The sequence below is a fragment of the Carcharodon carcharias genome, chromosome 1 (assembly GCF_017639515.1).
Source record: "Carcharodon carcharias isolate sCarCar2 chromosome 1, sCarCar2.pri, whole genome shotgun sequence".
NCBI classification, from domain to species: domain Eukaryota; kingdom Metazoa; phylum Chordata; class Chondrichthyes; order Lamniformes; family Lamnidae; genus Carcharodon; species Carcharodon carcharias.
In genome coordinates, this window is record NC_054467.1 from 226899156 (window position 1) to 226918254 (window position 19099).

Genomic DNA, 19099 nt, shown 5'->3' on the forward strand with positions numbered 1-19099 from the left:
AACCCTCTCATCCCCAGGTCCAATCTAGTGAACCTTTGCTGTGCTGCCTCCAATGCAAATGTATCCTTCCTTAAATATGGAGACCAAAACTCCACACTATGTTCCAGGTGTGATCTTAGCAAGCCCCGTACAACCACAGCAATACTTTCTTATTCCTGTACTATAATCCCCTTGCAATAAAGGCCAATGTGCCATTTGCCTTCCTAATGGCTTGCTGTCCCTGCATGCTAACTTTGTGTTCCTTGTACCCAAGTCCCTTTGGACATCAACATTTACAAATTTCACACCTTTTTAAAAAATATTCTTTCAATTCTTACGACCAAACTGAATAACCTCACATTCCCCCATATTACACTCCATCTTGTTGCCCACTCACTTAATCTGTCTATATCTATTTGCAGCCTCTTCATAGCTTACATTCCCACCTTTGTATTCCCAGCAAATTTAGACACCTTACTCTCTTCCTTCTCACCTAAGCCATTAATGTAGATTGCAAATAGCCAAGGTTCCAGCACTGCCTATTGCCAACTTGAAAATGTCCCAATGTCCTACTCTGCTTCCTGTCCATTAACCAATCCTCTGTCCATGATTAATTCCATGAGCCCTTGTGTATTAATATTTCTTACCAATACCTTTTGAAAATTCATCTCACCTGTCTGTACACCATCCTGAGATTTGTGACTATCCTCATTATTTATTACATTTCTTAGTTTCATGCTATTTGCAGATTTTGAAATACTTCCAGATACCCAATTATTAAAAATCGCAGTGATCTCTGAGGGACACCAAATTACACCTTTATGGTTGAGTTTGTTCTCAGCCACAAAAGTTAACTTCGACATTTAAATGATGGGCTGCAATTCTAGGTAAGCAAGGCTTTTAATACAAAACTTCAAAAAATAAAATCTTGTTGAGGTGCACAGTGAAAAAAAGCATACAGCAGCTTCAGTATGTTATGTCCCAACAATAAGACCATGAACTCGAGACACATAATTGTTGTCTGGTTGTTGCTTAGATTTAAACATGTACAAGAGAAATTATACTATAATTCAAGCTTATCTGAATCAACTGAAGTTCAAATAAAATCCCGTTAGTACCAATTTATGCGTAAGTCTAATTTGCACAACAGTTTCAACACTGAGCTAAGGTTAAATGTATTAATGATAAGGGGGTGAAATTGGTTTTTGCAATAGCACGGTCAGAGCCGAGTTTTTTATTTTTACAGTGGCCTGAATGCACTTTGTGGTGCAGGCAAAGACCAATTTCACCTGCAAAACCTTTTGAGGGGGAAATCCGTCTACGCACATCTTCAGGTTAAGAATCAGTATTGTGCAAGCAGTAAGTACCTCCAACTGGGGCTCCTACTCCTGCCTTCAGAGAAATTTTCAAAAGGACTGATCTTTAGTTAGCAGCTGAAGAATCCTAAGTAGGAAAAGTCTACCGCCTGCCCTGCTCATTGCGGTCCAATTTGTGCAAAAGGATCTAAAAGAGATATTAGGGCTCTTCATTTACTTATCTATCAGGCCTGACAGCTGTTTAGGTCATCCAAATGTTTGACATTGGTTCCCAATATTAGACTTCATGCTTATTTTACGTTGACTTAGGCTCATAAGGTTTCTCTGAAAATTTACTCTTTAACTTTGCAAGAACCAAGTCTTTTCTTAGTCAAAATAAAGTAACTACTTACTGACTGAACTCAGTCGGAGGTTATTTTTAAATCCTGAGAAAACCATATTGGTAGTTACTTAGCACATCACCATGATTCAGCTTGGCACAAGTTTTCCATCCATTGACTATGAACGGACAGAAATTTAGTTATGTTCATCACATCAACTCCACATTTACTCTTTAGGTGTTAGATATTGGACATCAGGCTTGATATGGCCACTGGCAATCAATGAGTATCTGATAGGAAGTGTGCTCCCATAGTCAGCTTAGGTTTGCTTTATTAACATTAAGTCTCCAGTTTAGAAAAATATGGTAGCCTGGTCAAGATGGGAGACCAGCTGAAGCTAGCTTTTGGATGCAAAAACTCGAACACTGTTAAGTCCAATATTGTACAACAGGAGCTTCTGGGATGCGTTTATTCCAAAACTAATGAATTCCCTACAAACTTACTGGCATCAATTCACTTACAACTGGAGTCAAAAAAATTTGAAGTATTCTTTCCATGCATCTTATTCAATCTGCCCTCATCCAGTATCTTCAGAATTCAAAACTATTTTCAGTTCAGGTTGCTGCTTTATACCTTTAGGGGTAAATTCTAAACACTATTTCTTTCAGCTGGCTACATGCATGCAGCACTTAATTCAGTCTTCCACAGTTCTCCAATCACTTATTATTAGTCTGTTTGCACTGCAAGTATAAACATTTTTCAGGAGCACAATTATTTTCTGTACTTAAACTAACTGTATGTGGTCAGACTATTTACAAGAATGCAAAATAGTTAACGTAAGGTACCTCTCACAACCATCTAGGAAAGAAGAGCACCATCCTGAGTATTTCCACAGGGGTGGAAAATGAAACCCATCAGGTTGTTGGCTGAAAAGTGCACAATGGAATTGAATCCAAAAGCCAGTTATGTTTTTATGACTACTTTTGGACTGGCTTGTTGCTTATAAAAAAAGAGAGAACTGCACTAGTGGAAGGAAAAGTAAGAAGTTTTACCAGTTAGGACTAAAGCAATTTAAAAAAATCATCTAAATAGGTGGCAGAAGAACCGTTCAAGCTTCGAATGTTGTATTAGATTAACCTTCTTCCTGACAGTGTAGACAGACATTGTAAAAGGGAAGTTATGTTTCCCTAATAACACAACACATTTGTGTGAACCAGCAGTAATGAATCTTCAGTTCTGGCTTTGGAAATTTACATTGTGTGCTCGGTGAATCTGGAGTTGCAAGTGACCCAAATTTCATCCAGTAAACGCAAATATTTTTTTTTGCAAAACAGCACGCACAGATCTATAAGCAATAATACAATGTGACAGCAAGAGGGAAATAGTGTACCAAATCAGTGAGATGAAAACTCATTCATCATCATCATCATCATCATCATTCAGTGATGGAACACATTTTGTTTCCATCTTGCAACAAGCCTATGAATTTCATTTGTCATCCCTAGAGGAATTCTCAAGGTGGCAGCCACAGCTGTCAAATGAAGACACAGATAATATTGTTGGCAATATTCAAACAACAGAATATGATTAAAGAAATTTTGCCAACAAACCATTTTGTTTACATGTGTTGTAAACAATATCAGTAAAACCTGGAAGCTCTCCTGCTGTGGACTGGGCTACTCTTGGGCCCCAGCTAGAGCTACAAAAGTAGTATTGGAATATACGGAGTACAAAAGGTTAAAACTAGAGGCTGAACTCTGCGAGCAGTGCTTTGAGCAAAGCAGAGTTAAAGGATACATCTTTGATCTACAAACAGTTGGCGTCTTTCTCATTGGAATTTCAAAGACAAAAGTTTAAAAAGCTCCTGGAACCTCCAAAGGATGAACAAAAATAAACAAAACTAGAAGAAACACAAACAATAATCTAAAACATTTTCAATTAAGGTGAACATGGTTCACAGTTTGGTACATATCTGACTAAACAGAACTTGTATTTGCTGTTATTACAGTTGGTTTAAATAAAACTTGCCTGACCAGAATTTTTCCAGTAAAAGACCCACAATTGCTGCATTTACTGGCTACAGTAATACAGTTTCAATCCCTGCGGTCACACACAAACAGTTCAAACAGCCCTGAAAAGAAGGTATTTTAAAACACTGAACAAGTGATTATCTATGCACTGCAATAAAAACCAGCAGAGTTACAAAAGATACTGAACTATTAATGTAAACTACACTAACGCATACAAACACAATGAAGAGCAACTAATAGTGTCATTTCTTTCAGTATCATATTTTAACACTTTTAATGATTGATAAATGCTATTAATTTTTTAGTTTCAATCCCAATTTGTATTTTGGTCTTTTAAATCTACCTCCTATTTTCAATATTTCATAGGAGGGATAGTTTCAATAAGGATTCCCAGTGTTAATATAATGCTGTGTCGTTTTGCTGTCCGGTTACTGTGAGTTCTGTAGCCACAGTCTTGAGTTATCAGTGCAGATGCAGTTAAGAACTGCTGGAGATGGCTCAGTGGAATCAAGAATGCCTTTTCCTGCAAACAGTTTTTGCATTACAAGTTGTGAGGAGTGTCTGTGGTAGTATTTATCAATCAACATCAATCACCAATAGTGTCTACAGTTCAAGTAATTCACTGTGCTTTTTCAACTGGCATATGATTGCTGGTTTTGGGATTCTTCGACTCTAACTTCACGGTTTCATTCAGAGAAAGATTGGTCTCCGGGTTTTTGCATCGTTCCAGAGGTTCTGCCATGTTGCAGTGGTCATGTTCGCAGCAGCAAGCACGTCCATCAATTGTGGACCTGAACATTGTTCCTTCCTCATGATCCTTGCAGAAAGAGTTGGGGCAAAATTGACAAAAAACAACGGAGGGTTTTCCACAGACATCACAGTGGTGCCATGGGCATTCCCATTTTCCTGAAACAATGGCAAAATATAAATTAGTGATGGTACAATAGACGGAGCAAGTGTATATCTATTTTTTGCTTAAATAACTCCAGTACACTTGGATATCCATTCTGCTCCATAGATCACTTCAAAACAAAAATCCCACATTTACTGCAACATTCCAGAAATTCATTTTCCGTGTTCACACAGATTATAATCTAATTTGGAAAAACACAATTGCTTTTTACAACATAAAATGTATTATTCATTCAGAAATGCTAAGGAGACCCTGGAGGAAATCTGTGAAGAGTGCTCAATTATCAGGAGTTGCTAGACATTGGAAAGGCCCTAATAGACTGAAAACTGGCCAATGTGATGTCCATATTTAAAGAAGTGAAATAACAAAGGCTCAGACAACTACAGGCACATCAGTATTCAACTTTATGTAAAATAATGGCATTGATTGGGAGTAAACTTGAAGGCTATCTGTATAATAACTCAATAAACACAAATTCAGAAAAGGGAAGATGCTGTTTGACCAGCCCCCTTGAATTCTTCAAGAATGTGACATCCTAGATGAACTGTGGTAGGTCTTATAATATTGTACCAAAGGCACCTGACAAATTTTACCTGAAAAGCTAGGTGCAAAGTGGTGGATATTCAGGCAACTTCTTAGCTTTGGATAAGAAATTGGGTGAAGCATGGAAAACAACATGTATTTGTCTGAGCAGTTGTCTCTGTTAGAGTGGAGGAGGGCGGCTAGAAAGTACTGATTGGGTCTTAGGACCGTTACTGTTACTGATTTACATCAATGATTTGGAATCAGAAATCAAATGCAAACTAGTTATATTTGCTGTTGGTATTAAATCAGGAGGAACAGTAGACCTGGAGGATGCATTTCACAAACACAGTAGGAGCTGGACAACTGTGCACACTGGCAGACAGTGGCAAATGAAATTTAACAAGTGTGAAATTACTGCCTGTGAAGAGAAAATATGGGAGAAACGTACTCCCAATGAATGATGTTGAAAGAGATGAGGATGAAGTTGAAAGAGACCAAAGAATCTGGGGAGACTCAGTGCTCAGCATGCCCAAACGATGCAGAGTAATAGTCAACAATTCCAAAGAATGTTGAAGTATACAGGCAAAACAGTGGAATGCAAGGCAGAGGAAGCCAAATGGTATAGGGATCTTGCAGGTCCACGCCTTAGGTAGTGTGTCCAGTTCTTATTACTGTGAAATATTCAAGTGATAGAAGAAACATGGAGAACAGAATGATCTCCAGTAAGATTTGTCTTTTATGGTTTCCTTTCCTTGTGGTATCATTTTTAATGGCTTGTGCATCTGTACACAATGATTCAGTGTTCATAAGATCATAAGAAAAATGACCCAGCCTCCACTGTTCTCTCTGGAAGAGAATTCCAAAGACTAACGGACCCATTGAGAAATTCCTTTTAGTCTGTCTTAAATAAGACACCCTCTTTTTTAATATAAACTGTGCCCCATAGTTCTAGATTCCCCTACAGGGAGGCATCCTCTCAGCATCTAACCTGTCAACTCCCCCATAGAGCCTTATATGTTTCAATAAGATCACCTCTCATTCTTCTAAATTCCAATGAGTCTAGGCCCAATCTTTCCTCATAAGCCAACCCCGTCATTCCAGGAGTTAGCTTAGTGAACCTTCTCAGAACTGCTTCCAATGTAAGTATATCTCAAGTAAGGAGATCAAAACAGTTCACAGCATTCTAGATGAAGTCTCACCAATGTCCTGTAGAGTTGTAGCAAGACTTCCCTACTCATATACATCGTCCTCCTTGCAATAAAGGCCAACATTCAGTTCGCCTACCTGCACGCTACCTTTTTGTGATTCATGTACAGACACACAGGTCCCTCTGTCCCGCAGCATTCCACAGTCTCGCTCTATTTAAATAATATTCTACTTTCTATTCTTTCTGCCAAAGACGACAAGCTCACATTTTCCCACATCATATCCATCTGCCAAATTTTTGCCCAGTCACATAACCTAACATCACTTTTGCAGACATTCTGTATCCTCATAACTTGATTTCCTTCCTATCTTTGTAACATCAGCAAATTTGGCCATAATACAGTAGGTCCCTTTCATCCAAGTTAGTAATACAGATTGTCAATAGTTGAGGTCCCAGTACTGACCCCTGCGGCACTTCACCAATTACCGATTGCCAACCCATTCATCCCAAAATCTCTTCCCTGTTAGTTAGCCAATCTTCTATCCACGCTAATGTATTACCCCCAACAGCATGAGCCCTTATCTTTTGTGGCACCTTACTGAATGCCTTTTGGAAATCTAAATACACTACATCTACTGGTTCCTCTTTATCCAGGATGCTTGTTGCATCCTCAAAGAACTCTAATAAATTTGTCAAACATTATTTCCGTTTTACAAAACCATGTTGACTCTGCCTGATAGTATTATGATTTTCTGAGTGTCTTGCTATCACCTTAATAATGAATTCCATCATTTTCCCAATGACAGATGTTAGGCTAACATTATATATAAAGTTTCCTGCTTTCTGTCTTTCTCCTTTCTTGAATAGCGGTGTTACATTTGCAGTTTTACAATCCACTGGGACCGTTCAAGAATCTAGGGAATTTTGGAACATGTAAGAGGTAGTCTTATAAGACTAGAGGCCCTTATGGTTCTTCGGTTTTGCAAAGAGGAATCTGAAAGGTGGTCCAATACAGGGAATAAGTTATTAAATGATGTGGAGAAGGCAAATCTAGACAACTACTGTAAATTTAATCTAGAGTAGAAAAGAAGTCACGAGGACTTATATCAGCAAGTTCTTCACACAAAAAAGTGGTTAATACAAGAGAGAGAGAGAAAGAGAGAGAGAGAGAGAGAGAGCAATGAGAATCCAGGAAACCATTTAAGAGCTATAGGAAAGAGCAAGGGTATGGGACTAATTGGATAGTTCTTTCAAAGGACTGACACAGGCATGACAGAGGAAATGACTTTTTTTGGTGCTGTAAGATTACATATTTTTAGGAACCAACTGAATGCTGAAATCAGGACTGGGGTGGTGGTTGGGGAGCATAGTGCTCACAAGGTTATTCTGGGTGGATGATCTTTCTCATCCCTACTTATCATCTGAACTCTAAGAATTCTGTCTACACTTAGGCTGTCAGTATAAACTATCCTCACCATCTATCAAGATTCATTTATTCTACCTCATTTACTGAGGAAAAAAAGCAGCAGCACAAAGCAATTGAAAAAATATTGTGCAATGAGATCCATCTTATTCTGAGTAACCTTGTAGCTGCTCAGATTTTCTTTTAAAAATTTAAAATGTTTGGGATATGTATGGATGGTATTACTGGTGGGGACTGGATTGAACAATGGTCCAAAAACTGAAGCAATCTGACATCGTGTATGTATGTTATTAAAATTCCTAAAACAAAGGGTGCATTTCTCCGCATTGACTAGTCTATAGTGCTGCATTAACTAGTGACATAGCAACCTGAAAGTGGAGAATTATTCAGCCTCATCAGAATTCTTTTGTTCCTCATCCTTTCACCACTGCTGTTGAGTGAAGGAATTATTCCCAGTACTTCAACACCTGTCTCCAGCCAGCTGTTTAAGAGCCCCATCTCAATACATCCCATTGTCAAGGAGCGTCAACAACACGTTTTGCTATAATTCTGCTTTACCATATAAGAACGTTTTTGGTCATTCCTTCTAAATATTTACAACATTCCTTTAACCTGATCTGGAACTCAATATCGTACAGCATTTCTAGTAACTCACTTGAATATAATTAACTGCAGTTATGAACTCCTGAGTGAACAAAGGCCATTCAGCCCCACATCATCTAGAGTCCATAACAATGATCAATTATTCTCTCATGAGCTCCAAATTCCCCCTGTTGATTTGCTAATTAAACACTACATTCCTTACCCTACATCCCTAGGGAAGAAAAATGAAGCAGTGCTATCCTCTCTATAATCCTGAATCTGCTTTATCAGATATCCTACCTTATACATCAACATTGATATGGGAATTTGTTCAGCTTATGCACCAGGTTGTGAGAAAGCTTCCTAATCTTTTTGGGTTCAAGTTTTCACATTACTGATCAGTGAAATGGCTGGAATTGTCCCACATCCAATGGATCAGATCAAAACTCTGCAGTCCTGTCATGTCCAGTCATGAATAGAGGACCAATTAAAAACTGGCAGGAGGAGGAAGAAAATAGCAGCAAAGGTCAAAACCAGAAAAAAAATCTACAAACTGAACTTGCTGGACCTATGCAAGATGCTGCTGTCACAACACTCCAGACCTTAGCACTTGCCCTATCATACTCTGCAGCAGAGAACTGTGCACCTGTCTGGCAAAGGTCATCTCACACACAGGACACCTTGTTGACACTCTTGAATGCAACAATGCACATCATAATTGGACCTCTCCGCTTAACACCCCTCCCCTGGCTTCCTGTCCATGCAAACATCACTCCCCTACACATCAGCTGACTGATGAAAACCCATAAGCTAGTTGAAACCATCCGTGTTGCACCTCACTTATCACTCCATGTTCACCTGCTCAGCCCACCTACTGCCTACCTTCCATCTCAGTGCCTCATATAGAGCACCCTTCCTGAACAAGATCTATCAGCAAACATCCTTTTGACCAAGGAATGGAAACACGGAGTCACCAACAAGTTCCTTGTGACAAACCCCATTTGCTGTCAAATGGCAGGCTTTGAGCTACCATGACGAGAGTGGTCTTTGTGAAACAAGTAAAGGACAGGCCAGAGCCCCTTTGCAGCCAACTTCCACTGTTGGAGCCTCAGCACAAACCCCTGAGACACAAACAATACTGCACCTTAACGAGGAGCATCCCCTCCACAGGCTAGGTGGCAGACTAATCACCTTAAATTCAGTAAATGAGGCTATCGTTTGGCTTTGCGGATTTGCATCTGTTAAAGGAGGGCAGGGATCTATCTCTACCTTCAGTGTCAGCAGAGCACAGCAAGCAAGCAAAAGACAAGGCTGAAGGTTTTATAACCATCCTCAGCCAAAAGTACCAAGTGAATGATCCACCTTGGCCTCCTCCCGAGGGCGAGGAAGCCCCATAGATAACAGAAGCCAGTCTTCAGCCAGTGCGATTCACTCCAAGCACTATCAAATAATGGTTATGGGTACTAGAAATAACAAAGGGTATGGGCTCCATTCTAGCTGTGGTGCTGAAGCCTTGTGCTCCAAAGCTAGCCATTCCTTGGCATCAAGGCAGCACTTGAACGAGTGTGGCCTCAAGGAGCCCTAGAAAAAAGTGAAGTCACCAGGAATCAGGGAAAACCCTCCCCTGGTTGGAATCTACTAAGCAAAGATGCTGGAGATGTTGGAGGGTCATTTCAGTCCCAGGGCATCGCCGCGGGAGTTCCTCAGGGTCCTAGCCTCAACCATCTTCAGCTGCTCAATAACATTCTTTCCATCATGAGGTCAGAAGTAGGATCGCACAGTAGTCAGACCCATTCACAACTCCTCAGATAACAAAGCAGTCTGTCCCTGCATGCAGCAAGAACTTGACAACATTCAGGTTTGGACTGCTAAGTAGCAAGTAACATTTGCAGACACACAAGAAAATTTCTGTGGTCTTGTGACAGACAGTAGCATCTTTATCCTTCAAAAGGAATATCAAGTTCTCCAAACAACCGACCTTCGCCGTGTAAGCTAGCTCGGGGTTGTGCAGCAGGCAATGATCATTTCCAACAAGATAAAAATCTAACCCCGTCCTCATGGCATTCAATTACATTACAATCATTGAATCCATGACATCAGCATCATGGGAGTTATCACGGCCCAGAAGCTTAACTGGATCAGCCACATGAATACTGTGGTTACAAGAGAAGGTCAGAGGCTGAGTTTTCTATAGCGAATGATTCACCTAACTTCCCAAAAACAGTCCACCATATACGTAGCACAAGTCAGGAGTGTGATGGAACACTCTCCACTTGCCTGGGCAGGTAGAGCTCCAACACCACTCAAAAGGCTCGACACCATCCAAAACAAAACAGCCCGCTTGACTGGCACCCCATCCAGGACCTTCAACATTCACTCCCTCCACCACCGATACACCATAGTTGCATTGTGTACCATCTCCAAGATGTGCTGCAGCAACTTGTCAAGGCTTCTGAGACAGCACCTTGCATACCCAAAACCTCTCACCTAGTAGAACAAGGGCAGTAGGCATGTGGGAACACCACCATCTCCAAGTCACACAGCATCCTGACCTGGAAATATTTCATCATTCCTTCACTGTCACTGGGTCAAAATCCTGGAATTCTTTTCCCCCCACCTTCAACAGCATTGTGGATGTATCTGCACCACATGGACTATAGCAGATCAAGGTAGCAGCTCACCACCACCTTGTGAAAGGCAATAAAGACTGTCCTTGCCAGCGGTGCCCACGTTCTTTGAGTGAATAAAAAAAAATACTTTTGAGCTTTGTGAATTCAGTTTCATCTCCCTCAAATAAGCACGAAACTTATTTCAAACTAAGTAATTTTCTGGGAAAATAGATAATATTGCACAGAGATGAGTTTGAAGTCTTCAAAACAGTGAGATTATCAAGAGTTTCAGTTACCAAATGGAGGTTTTGTAAGACTGAGGCAGGATAGGTGATATGACTTCGAACAAATTTTTCTGTCACAAAGTACAAGTTCTCCACCATCTCTGCAGCGGAAGCATTCATCCTCATGCTCTTTTTTCCCTTCACCCTTTGATTTGCGTTTTCGCATTTTCTTTTTTCCCCTTTTTCCTTTGTCATCGGAACCATTGCTTGCATTCTGTAAAATTAAAAATAATTGTGTTTAGATTAGATTGGGGGTCTTATTTTCTAAAACAAATTACAGCAAGAAAACACCAACTACAAAGTACTAATGCACCAGTGTCATAATGGTTCTTACGAATAGTACAGTAATGGCTCTGTCAATTAGTATCTTCATTACTTACCAGTCATGCATTTCCCCCAGTACTTGTACTGCAACAGTAAGAACCACAACATCTTTAAAATTTACTTATGCAGGGAAAAATATAAATTCAGAGGTGACTGATGTGCCCTTGTTTTTATTACTCATATTATGAGCATTTCTCTTATTTCACAGGTAAGCCTGGATCCCAGAACTTCTCCTCTAACCTCCATCCCATTACAATTCATTTCAACAAATCCTTGATTCAATAAATTTACTTGGAGTTTACAGGAGCAAGGTGACAAGGATTTGTGGCCTAACTATTTGCTTGTAGACACAAATGGGATCCAAAATAGTTTGGGACGATGCTTCAATAAATATTGGAATTTAGAAAATTCAGAATTTAGGTTCCCTAATTGTTTGACACTGGTGAGTGCTGTAGTTAAATCTAACCTCCCTTCAAGAACTATCAACGAATCGTACTTGCAGATATACAAAAAAAAGGGAGTGGAAATATATGCAATACTCATTGATTGCAGCGTTCAACTGGGCAGCTTCACACAAGCAAGATGGTTAAGCCATGAATGGCCCTCTGGATGTGAGTAATACATGATTGTACAAAGTATTCCAAACTGAGGCCTGAGAAATAGTAGTAGCCACTAAATGGAAAGAAATGCGAAAAAGGTAATTATTTTATTTCTTTCATATGGCAGAAGTTCTTTAAATTTACTTAAAATCGCAGCAAGTGATAATCTTCAAAGTCAAACTAAAACCATTAGCAGAGCCACAGAAAAAAAATTCCCAAATCCAATATTGCATTGATTAATGTTAGAAGTTAATATTTTTATAGTATCATAAGGAACAATTGGTTTAAGCAAATAAAATCATTTTACTACCAACATGGAAGCAGTTTTTGATGTTTCTGTATATACTTAATTTCTCTCTGCTGTAAGGAATGCTTGGAAGCACCCACTGGACCAGCGTACGTAAGAGAAGTACGTAAAATAATTAGCTAGGCCAACTAAGCTTAAAAAAAAAATCACCATTCAACAGTTAAGAAATAAAAATTTGAAACAGTAACTTTTGTGCATTTTGATCACTTTGATACAATTGGTTAGGGTGGCTATCCAAAGTTGAACAGAGTCAACATCCACTCATATGAAAGTACATCCATTTAGGATAATTACTAAATACCATTATTTTTCTTTTCCCTTCCCTGAAGGTAAAGACTTGCATTTAAAAAGTGCTTTTCACAATCACCAGACATCTCAAAGCACTTTACAGCCAATTAAGTGCTTTTGAGGTGCAGTCACTGTTTTAATGTAAGAAATGCAGCAGCCAATATGCACACATCAAACTCCCACAAACAGCAATATGATAATTACCAGATAATCTGCTTTTGTGATTTTGAATGAGGGATAAATCTTTGCCAGGACACCAGGGATAATTACCCTGCTCTTCCTCAAAATAGCACCTTGGGTTCTTCTCAAGTGAATGTAAAAGGGGATGGGTTTTAACATCCCATCTGAAAGACAGTGCAGCACTCCCTCATTAATGCACTGGAGTGTCAAATTTGATGTTTATGCTCAAGCCCTGGCGTGTGACTTTGAACCCGGAACCTTGTGACTCAGCGGCAAGAGTGCTACCAACTGAGCCATGGCTGAGAGTGTCAGAAGAATGAGACACGGAATTGCCCATTTTATGCTGCAATCTATTCCCAACTTCCTTTCTGATCACTACCACCTGCAGGTGCAAAAGTGCGCTCCTCCCTCCCAGTGGGGGATAGCTATCAGCTATTGCTCACCAAATTAATTGTAATCCATTCCCCACAAATCGGGAGCCAGGGAAATATTTAAATTTGGCAGGTGTGGAGTTTTGGTAGGAAGAATAAAGAGGCCAAATGCTGATTGAGATAAGATGCAGAAGAGCAAAGGGACCAAGGGATACAGTCTCACAAATCAGTAAAGTAGAATATGCAGATCATATGCAAATCGACAGCCTACTGCTCTACGGCCAAGTGTGTTGGAACTCCAATACACTACATCGTGCTACCCTAACCTCCTTGAGCTTCATGGAACTCCCAAAGCTTTGGCAGATCTAGAAGCACCACTTTGATAAATCACACATTATGAAATAAATCTAACTGATAAAATGCTCAGCAATTTTTTTTAAGCAGCCTATTTCATTGGATGCTTATGGGTTTATATAAGCCTTAAGGTGCAATCAGTACTTAAAAACAATACCTTCTTTCTTAATTACATATTCAATTATTCCTGGATACAATAACTAATCATACCTTGGGTCTGACCCCGAGGAATCCACTGCAATTTGGTGCACCACACCTGCAGATAGTCTTCTCATTGCCAAGGCAGTCCAGGTTATAATTAAAGGTGAGCTCAGTCCCTATTGGTTAAAAATAGTCATTATACATACATATCTGCCTCTTAATAATTAGCAACATTGTACTGCCAACATTGCAAATAATGTAAAGGATTTTCTTCACCAATTACTGGATTTTTCCCAAAAAGTCTTAAAACATCAGTAACTAAAGCAGTCAACTTCAAATTTCTGCTCAACTGGCAACAAAACCCATTTTTCAGATTGTGTGCCCTATTGCCATCAACATAACAGATGTAATACCTTCACTCAACTTGCCCAAGCCACACAGTGGAGGAGAGAACTGGTTAGGTCAAGCTCAGCAACCTATAATTTCTCCAACTGCTGCCTACCCATACAGGGGCACCAGAGAAATAATTCAATATAGGCAATTGTGAGGTGTTACATTTTGGTAGGAGGAATAAGGAAGCCCCACACTGCTTGGAATAAGAGTCCAGGTGAGATAGTGAAGCAAAAGGATTTAGGGCCACGGATGCACAAATCACTAAAGTAGTGATGCAGATTAATAAAACAGTAGAAAAAGCACACCAAGCACTGGGGTTCATTTCTAGTGGGACAGAATTGAGCAGAGAATTTACATTAAACATGCTTTAAATCTTTGTTAGGCCACATTCCACACTAAACAGTTTGGGTCTCCATATTATGGAAAAGATATGGAGGCATTAGAGAAGGTGCAAGAAGATTTACAACTGTAGAAATGAAAGATTATACTCATCATGGAAGGCTGAAGATCTTTTCTCTAGGGGATGACCTAATTGAGGTCTTTGATTATGATGGGATTTTCTAATGTAAAGGTAGAGATGATATTTCCACTTGTGGGAGAGACAGAAACTAAGAGCCATAAATATAAGGCAGTAGCTAATAAATCCCACAGACAATTCAGGAGAAGCTGCCTTATCCAAAGAGTGATAAGAATGTGGAACTCATTACCACAAGGAATAGCTGAGGCAAATGGCATAAATCATTTAAGGGAAAGTGAGATAAACATGAGGGAGAAAGGAAAATAAGAATTGGTGGAAGGAAGCTCATGTCGAACATAAGTGTCAAAATGGTCCAGTTAGGCCAAATGGTTCGTCTCTGCATTGTACACATTAAAATTCCACACATTTGTTTGGAACAGCCCCAAGGTTAGAAAGGTCAATATTATTTTGAAAATCTCAGCACGCCCCCCCTTTACCTGCTGGGATGTCAGAGAGAGAAAACAACCCAACTCGAGTGTCTCCATTCACTGTCCATTTCTGTGTTTCACAATTGGGCTGGCAACTGTGGTTCATAAAGCGACAATAATTCCCTTTAGGTCCAGCATCAATTATTCGATCCTGAAATAGATAACAGTTATATTAGTAAATAGCTGGTAGGATCAGAAAACATCTGTAGATGTACTTGAGAGCAAGTCTGTTTGTTGACAGAGGAGCTAGTGATAAAGAAAAAAGGACAGTGTGCAATGGTATGTTCTTAATAATAATTTAGGATTTGAGTCACAAAATACATGAAGAAATATTCAATAGTATAAACAGGCTGGGATCCATCCCAATCTAAAAATATTAGAATGCGTGGAAATATTTTCAAAGGGGTGCAACTATCCAGCCAAATATTCCTCTTACTAATCATGAAGGTGTCAAAATCATTCTACATGATCATCAGGTTTTAACCTGGACAGTAATCTAAATAAACTTATTCCAGGATCATTAATCTCCTTAGTTAAGGACCAAAAGAGATCGGTTGATCAGTACATCAACTCTATTTGCAAACTTTTGATTCAGATCCCTTGATATTCTGACCCTGATCTCAGTGTTGAAAATTTTCAATTGACCTAGAACTCAGCTTTTTGAGTTGAGACTTTCAAATTCCCAATAACCGTTGTGAAAATGTGCTTGATTTCTGTGCGGCCCAGCTCTACTTTTAATACTGTGACCCCATGCGTTGAAGGCCTCACCAGAGGAAACAGCTTCTTTGAAAACACCCCAATTATAACCGAGGAAGTGCTGCACTTTCGGAGGTGCCATTTTTCAGATGGGACATTAAATGTGATGCATCTATCTTCTCAAGTGGATGTAAAAGATCACATGAAACTATTTTGAAGATGAGCATGGGATTTATTCTGAATGTCCTGGCTAATACTTATCCCTGAACTAACACATCACTAAAAAAATAGATAAAATAGTCAGTTAATTATTTACTGTTTGTGAGACCTTGTGTGCAAATTGGTTACACTTCCCATATTACAGCAGTGAATACAGTTCAAAAGTAGTTAATTGACTGTAAAGCACTTTGGAATGTCTTGAGGTCATGAAAGGTGCTGTATAAATTCAAGTTCTTTCTGGAATTTAAGACATAAAAGGCTAGATTTATATAACCTGCATGGGCCTCAAATTTTAAATAATGTATCACACAAACTCATAGTAGGTTCAGAGCTTTGACTTTATAACGGGAGGAGCTTCTGCCATACCCATCTGATTTCTGACATGACGACACCATTGGAGCAACATTACCTGGTCATTATCACATTACTGTTTGTGGGATCTTGCTGTGCGCAAATTGGCTGGTCTACATTACAACAATGGCTACATATGAAATATACCTCATCAATCAGAAAGCACTTTTGGGCATCCAGAGGTCATGAAAGGCATGATATAAACACAAGTCTTTTTTTACTTTTAATTAATCACCTTGTATTAATTATTGGTGAAAAAAAATCCACTTCCGCACAGAATCAAAGTTAGGAAGGAAGAATCCAAAACACAGCTATATAAATGTGCTTCAATTCTTCATTATCAGTACACTTTATTCAACAGGAATTCAGGTAAACAACTCCTGAATTGTAATATGTGACAATCAGTCCGAGCAAGTTTTACTAAAATCCGAGTAAGTTTTACTAAAATCCGAGTGACAGCCTTGTTGAAATTCAACATTTCTTTATTTATATTTATGCAATTTTCCATTTCTCTAAATCTTTGTTTTATCCTATAACCAGACTTTTACTACCGTCACCTTAATTCTGTTCCCTTACACAATGTGGTTGACTCTTAACCGCCTTCTGAAAAGGCCCAGCAACCACTCAATTCAAGAGCTATTAAGCATGGGCAACAAACGCTGGCCTTGCCAGCAACATCCACATCCCATGAAAGACACACACAAAAAATACATTGTTAAATTCTGTTCATAAATTGAGAGAATGTGGCACACATGCATATACACATACACACACACACATACAGAAAAGACAGGACAGAAATAGACATGAAACCAGAATGCAAGAACTAGAAATACAAGAGGAGAAAAGCGACAAGGTTAAAGAAACAGCAAAGCAAGATGTTTTAGATTAAATCTGTTTGCAGGTCCACAACATTGCTGCTAGCACATGGACCAGCTCAGCAATGCATGAAAAGTTCTGTCACAAACACACCTAGTAACACGCTTTATTTTAAATGGTGAAGTGGGAGAAAGTAGAAAATCACCAATTGGACAAGATCTAAAGGCATGAATTCTTTGTTCTTAAAAACTGTTCAAAGCAAGAAAGAACCAAATTCTGCACTCTTAATCTGCCCTGTCATCTAGGTTCACATACAGGGGGGCCTGTAGAGGATGTTGTTTGCTTTGTCCAGTCCACAATTCAAGCAATCATTTCTAGAAGCTAAGTTTGAAACACACAAGTTTAGTGATAATTGCCTAAACTATATTTGTATTATTGCCCAAAGGACAGTTTAGAAAATGCCACACAAGTGAATTCCCAGATGGAATGTGTACTAAACATTGCCTGCATAGATAATGCATGAATACCCAGCAGACATATCCAGAAACTTGTCTGTCTTTTTAAAAAAAAATCAATTATCATTGAGGAAGGGCAAAGAGTAATGGAGGGGGGCTGGGAGAGAAATGTTCATGAATAGGCATAATTCAATTTTCATTTTCAAAACTTGAACAATAGGAAACCAATTTAAGAAAAATCAAAAACAGCTATGGTGAATAAGGGATAAACTGTTGTATTCCAAAGCATTGCATCGCATTGACTTCAATGTGACACTCAGAATTAAATACCTTATTGTAGCTCACTTCACTCACAACCATGACTGAAATCAATACATGGCAGCGTGCTTCTTGTGAGCAAGTTGCCCTAGAAAAATCCTACACAACAATGTGGTCTGCACACAACCACCTGCTTAATATTAAATGCTTAAAGTGGCAAGAGAAATCACAAATATTGAAAATACTTCTTAAATACAACAAATCGTCCTCTTAAGGTGCTCGGTTTTAAGTTGTTCCATTTTAACGTCACGCAGTTAACGGGGTTGGTATTTGCATTTAGCGCTAGGAGTTTCGTTTTTAAACACTGGGTCACGTGACCTGATTGGTGCCCGTTTTGGGACGACTTCTCCCTCTCCCCTATCCTCCTGCTTACCGCTGACTCTCCTGCTTAATGTTTACCTCTGTAATGCTGCAATTTGAAGCTGCCCACCTCAACTCTCACTTCCTGGGCCCTTGTTCGCAGTGAAAGTTCAGGAGAGGGAAAGGCAAGCCAGAGGACCGGCAAGCAGTAGCAGCAGTGAGCAGGAGGTAAATAGAAAAAGTTAGCATATTTCCTTCACATTTTTAAATTTATTTAATGTGATTTTACAAATATAGGAACTTGCAATATAAAGTATTTCAACTCTCAGGGTATAATGTTTGATTTTTTATTTGATGAGAAAGATCCTACAACAGCTTTTACATTGGCTGTGATGTGAAAAGCCGATTTTCTTGATGTTGTTTCATTTAAAGTTTACTTTTCAGGAACACAAATACAAAGTTAAGTGAGAACCTACTGTATTAACAATTAAAATAAATACAGGTGTATTTAACAAGTCTAAGTCAAAAATTCACAAATCTTCCTTTCCATTCCCCCTCAAAATGGAAGGGGGAATGTACAGAGCTAAATTTGTGGAAAATTTAATTTTACCTTATCAATTGTAAGCATGTAGAAGTTGGCAATGTTGTGCTCTTGGGCAAACCGGATTCTTGCTCGGCACTCATCTTCATCTATTACCTCTCCCACGTACTCATTTACAAATACTCCCTGAATGAGACAAAACATGTAGAATTGGAACAAGGAAACTGTAATTCGAACTTCCGCACCACCCCAACATCATCAAGGTTGGCTGATTTCTTTTTATTCTATTTCTGCTCTTTTTTTTCCCCCAAAGAGAAGGAACTGGAATGAATCTCAACATAAGTGAATCTGATGTCTATCTGCTGCCTGA

At 39.1% G+C, this 19099-nt stretch overlaps 1 protein-coding gene across 4 annotated transcripts in view; it reads right to left on the bottom strand.

Annotated features, from left to right (window-relative positions):
* Positions 1–860: 860 nt before the first annotated feature.
* nsd2 (nuclear receptor binding SET domain protein 2) overlaps positions 861–19099 on the bottom strand; it is a 116459-nt gene continuing 98220 nt past the window's right edge. For all 4 annotated transcript variants that reach the window (XM_041210039.1, XM_041210134.1, XM_041210291.1 and 1 more), the window contains 5 exons: positions 18799–18915; positions 15040–15181; positions 13762–13868; positions 11141–11342; positions 861–4551 (listed from right to left, as the gene is read on the bottom strand). In XM_041210039.1, the coding sequence (XP_041065973.1) occupies positions 4265–4551; positions 11141–11342; positions 13762–13868; positions 15040–15181; positions 18799–18915 (855 nt within the window). In that variant the 3' untranslated portion in view covers positions 861–4264. The remainder of the gene's footprint in view (positions 4552–11140; positions 11343–13761; positions 13869–15039; positions 15182–18798; positions 18916–19099) is intronic.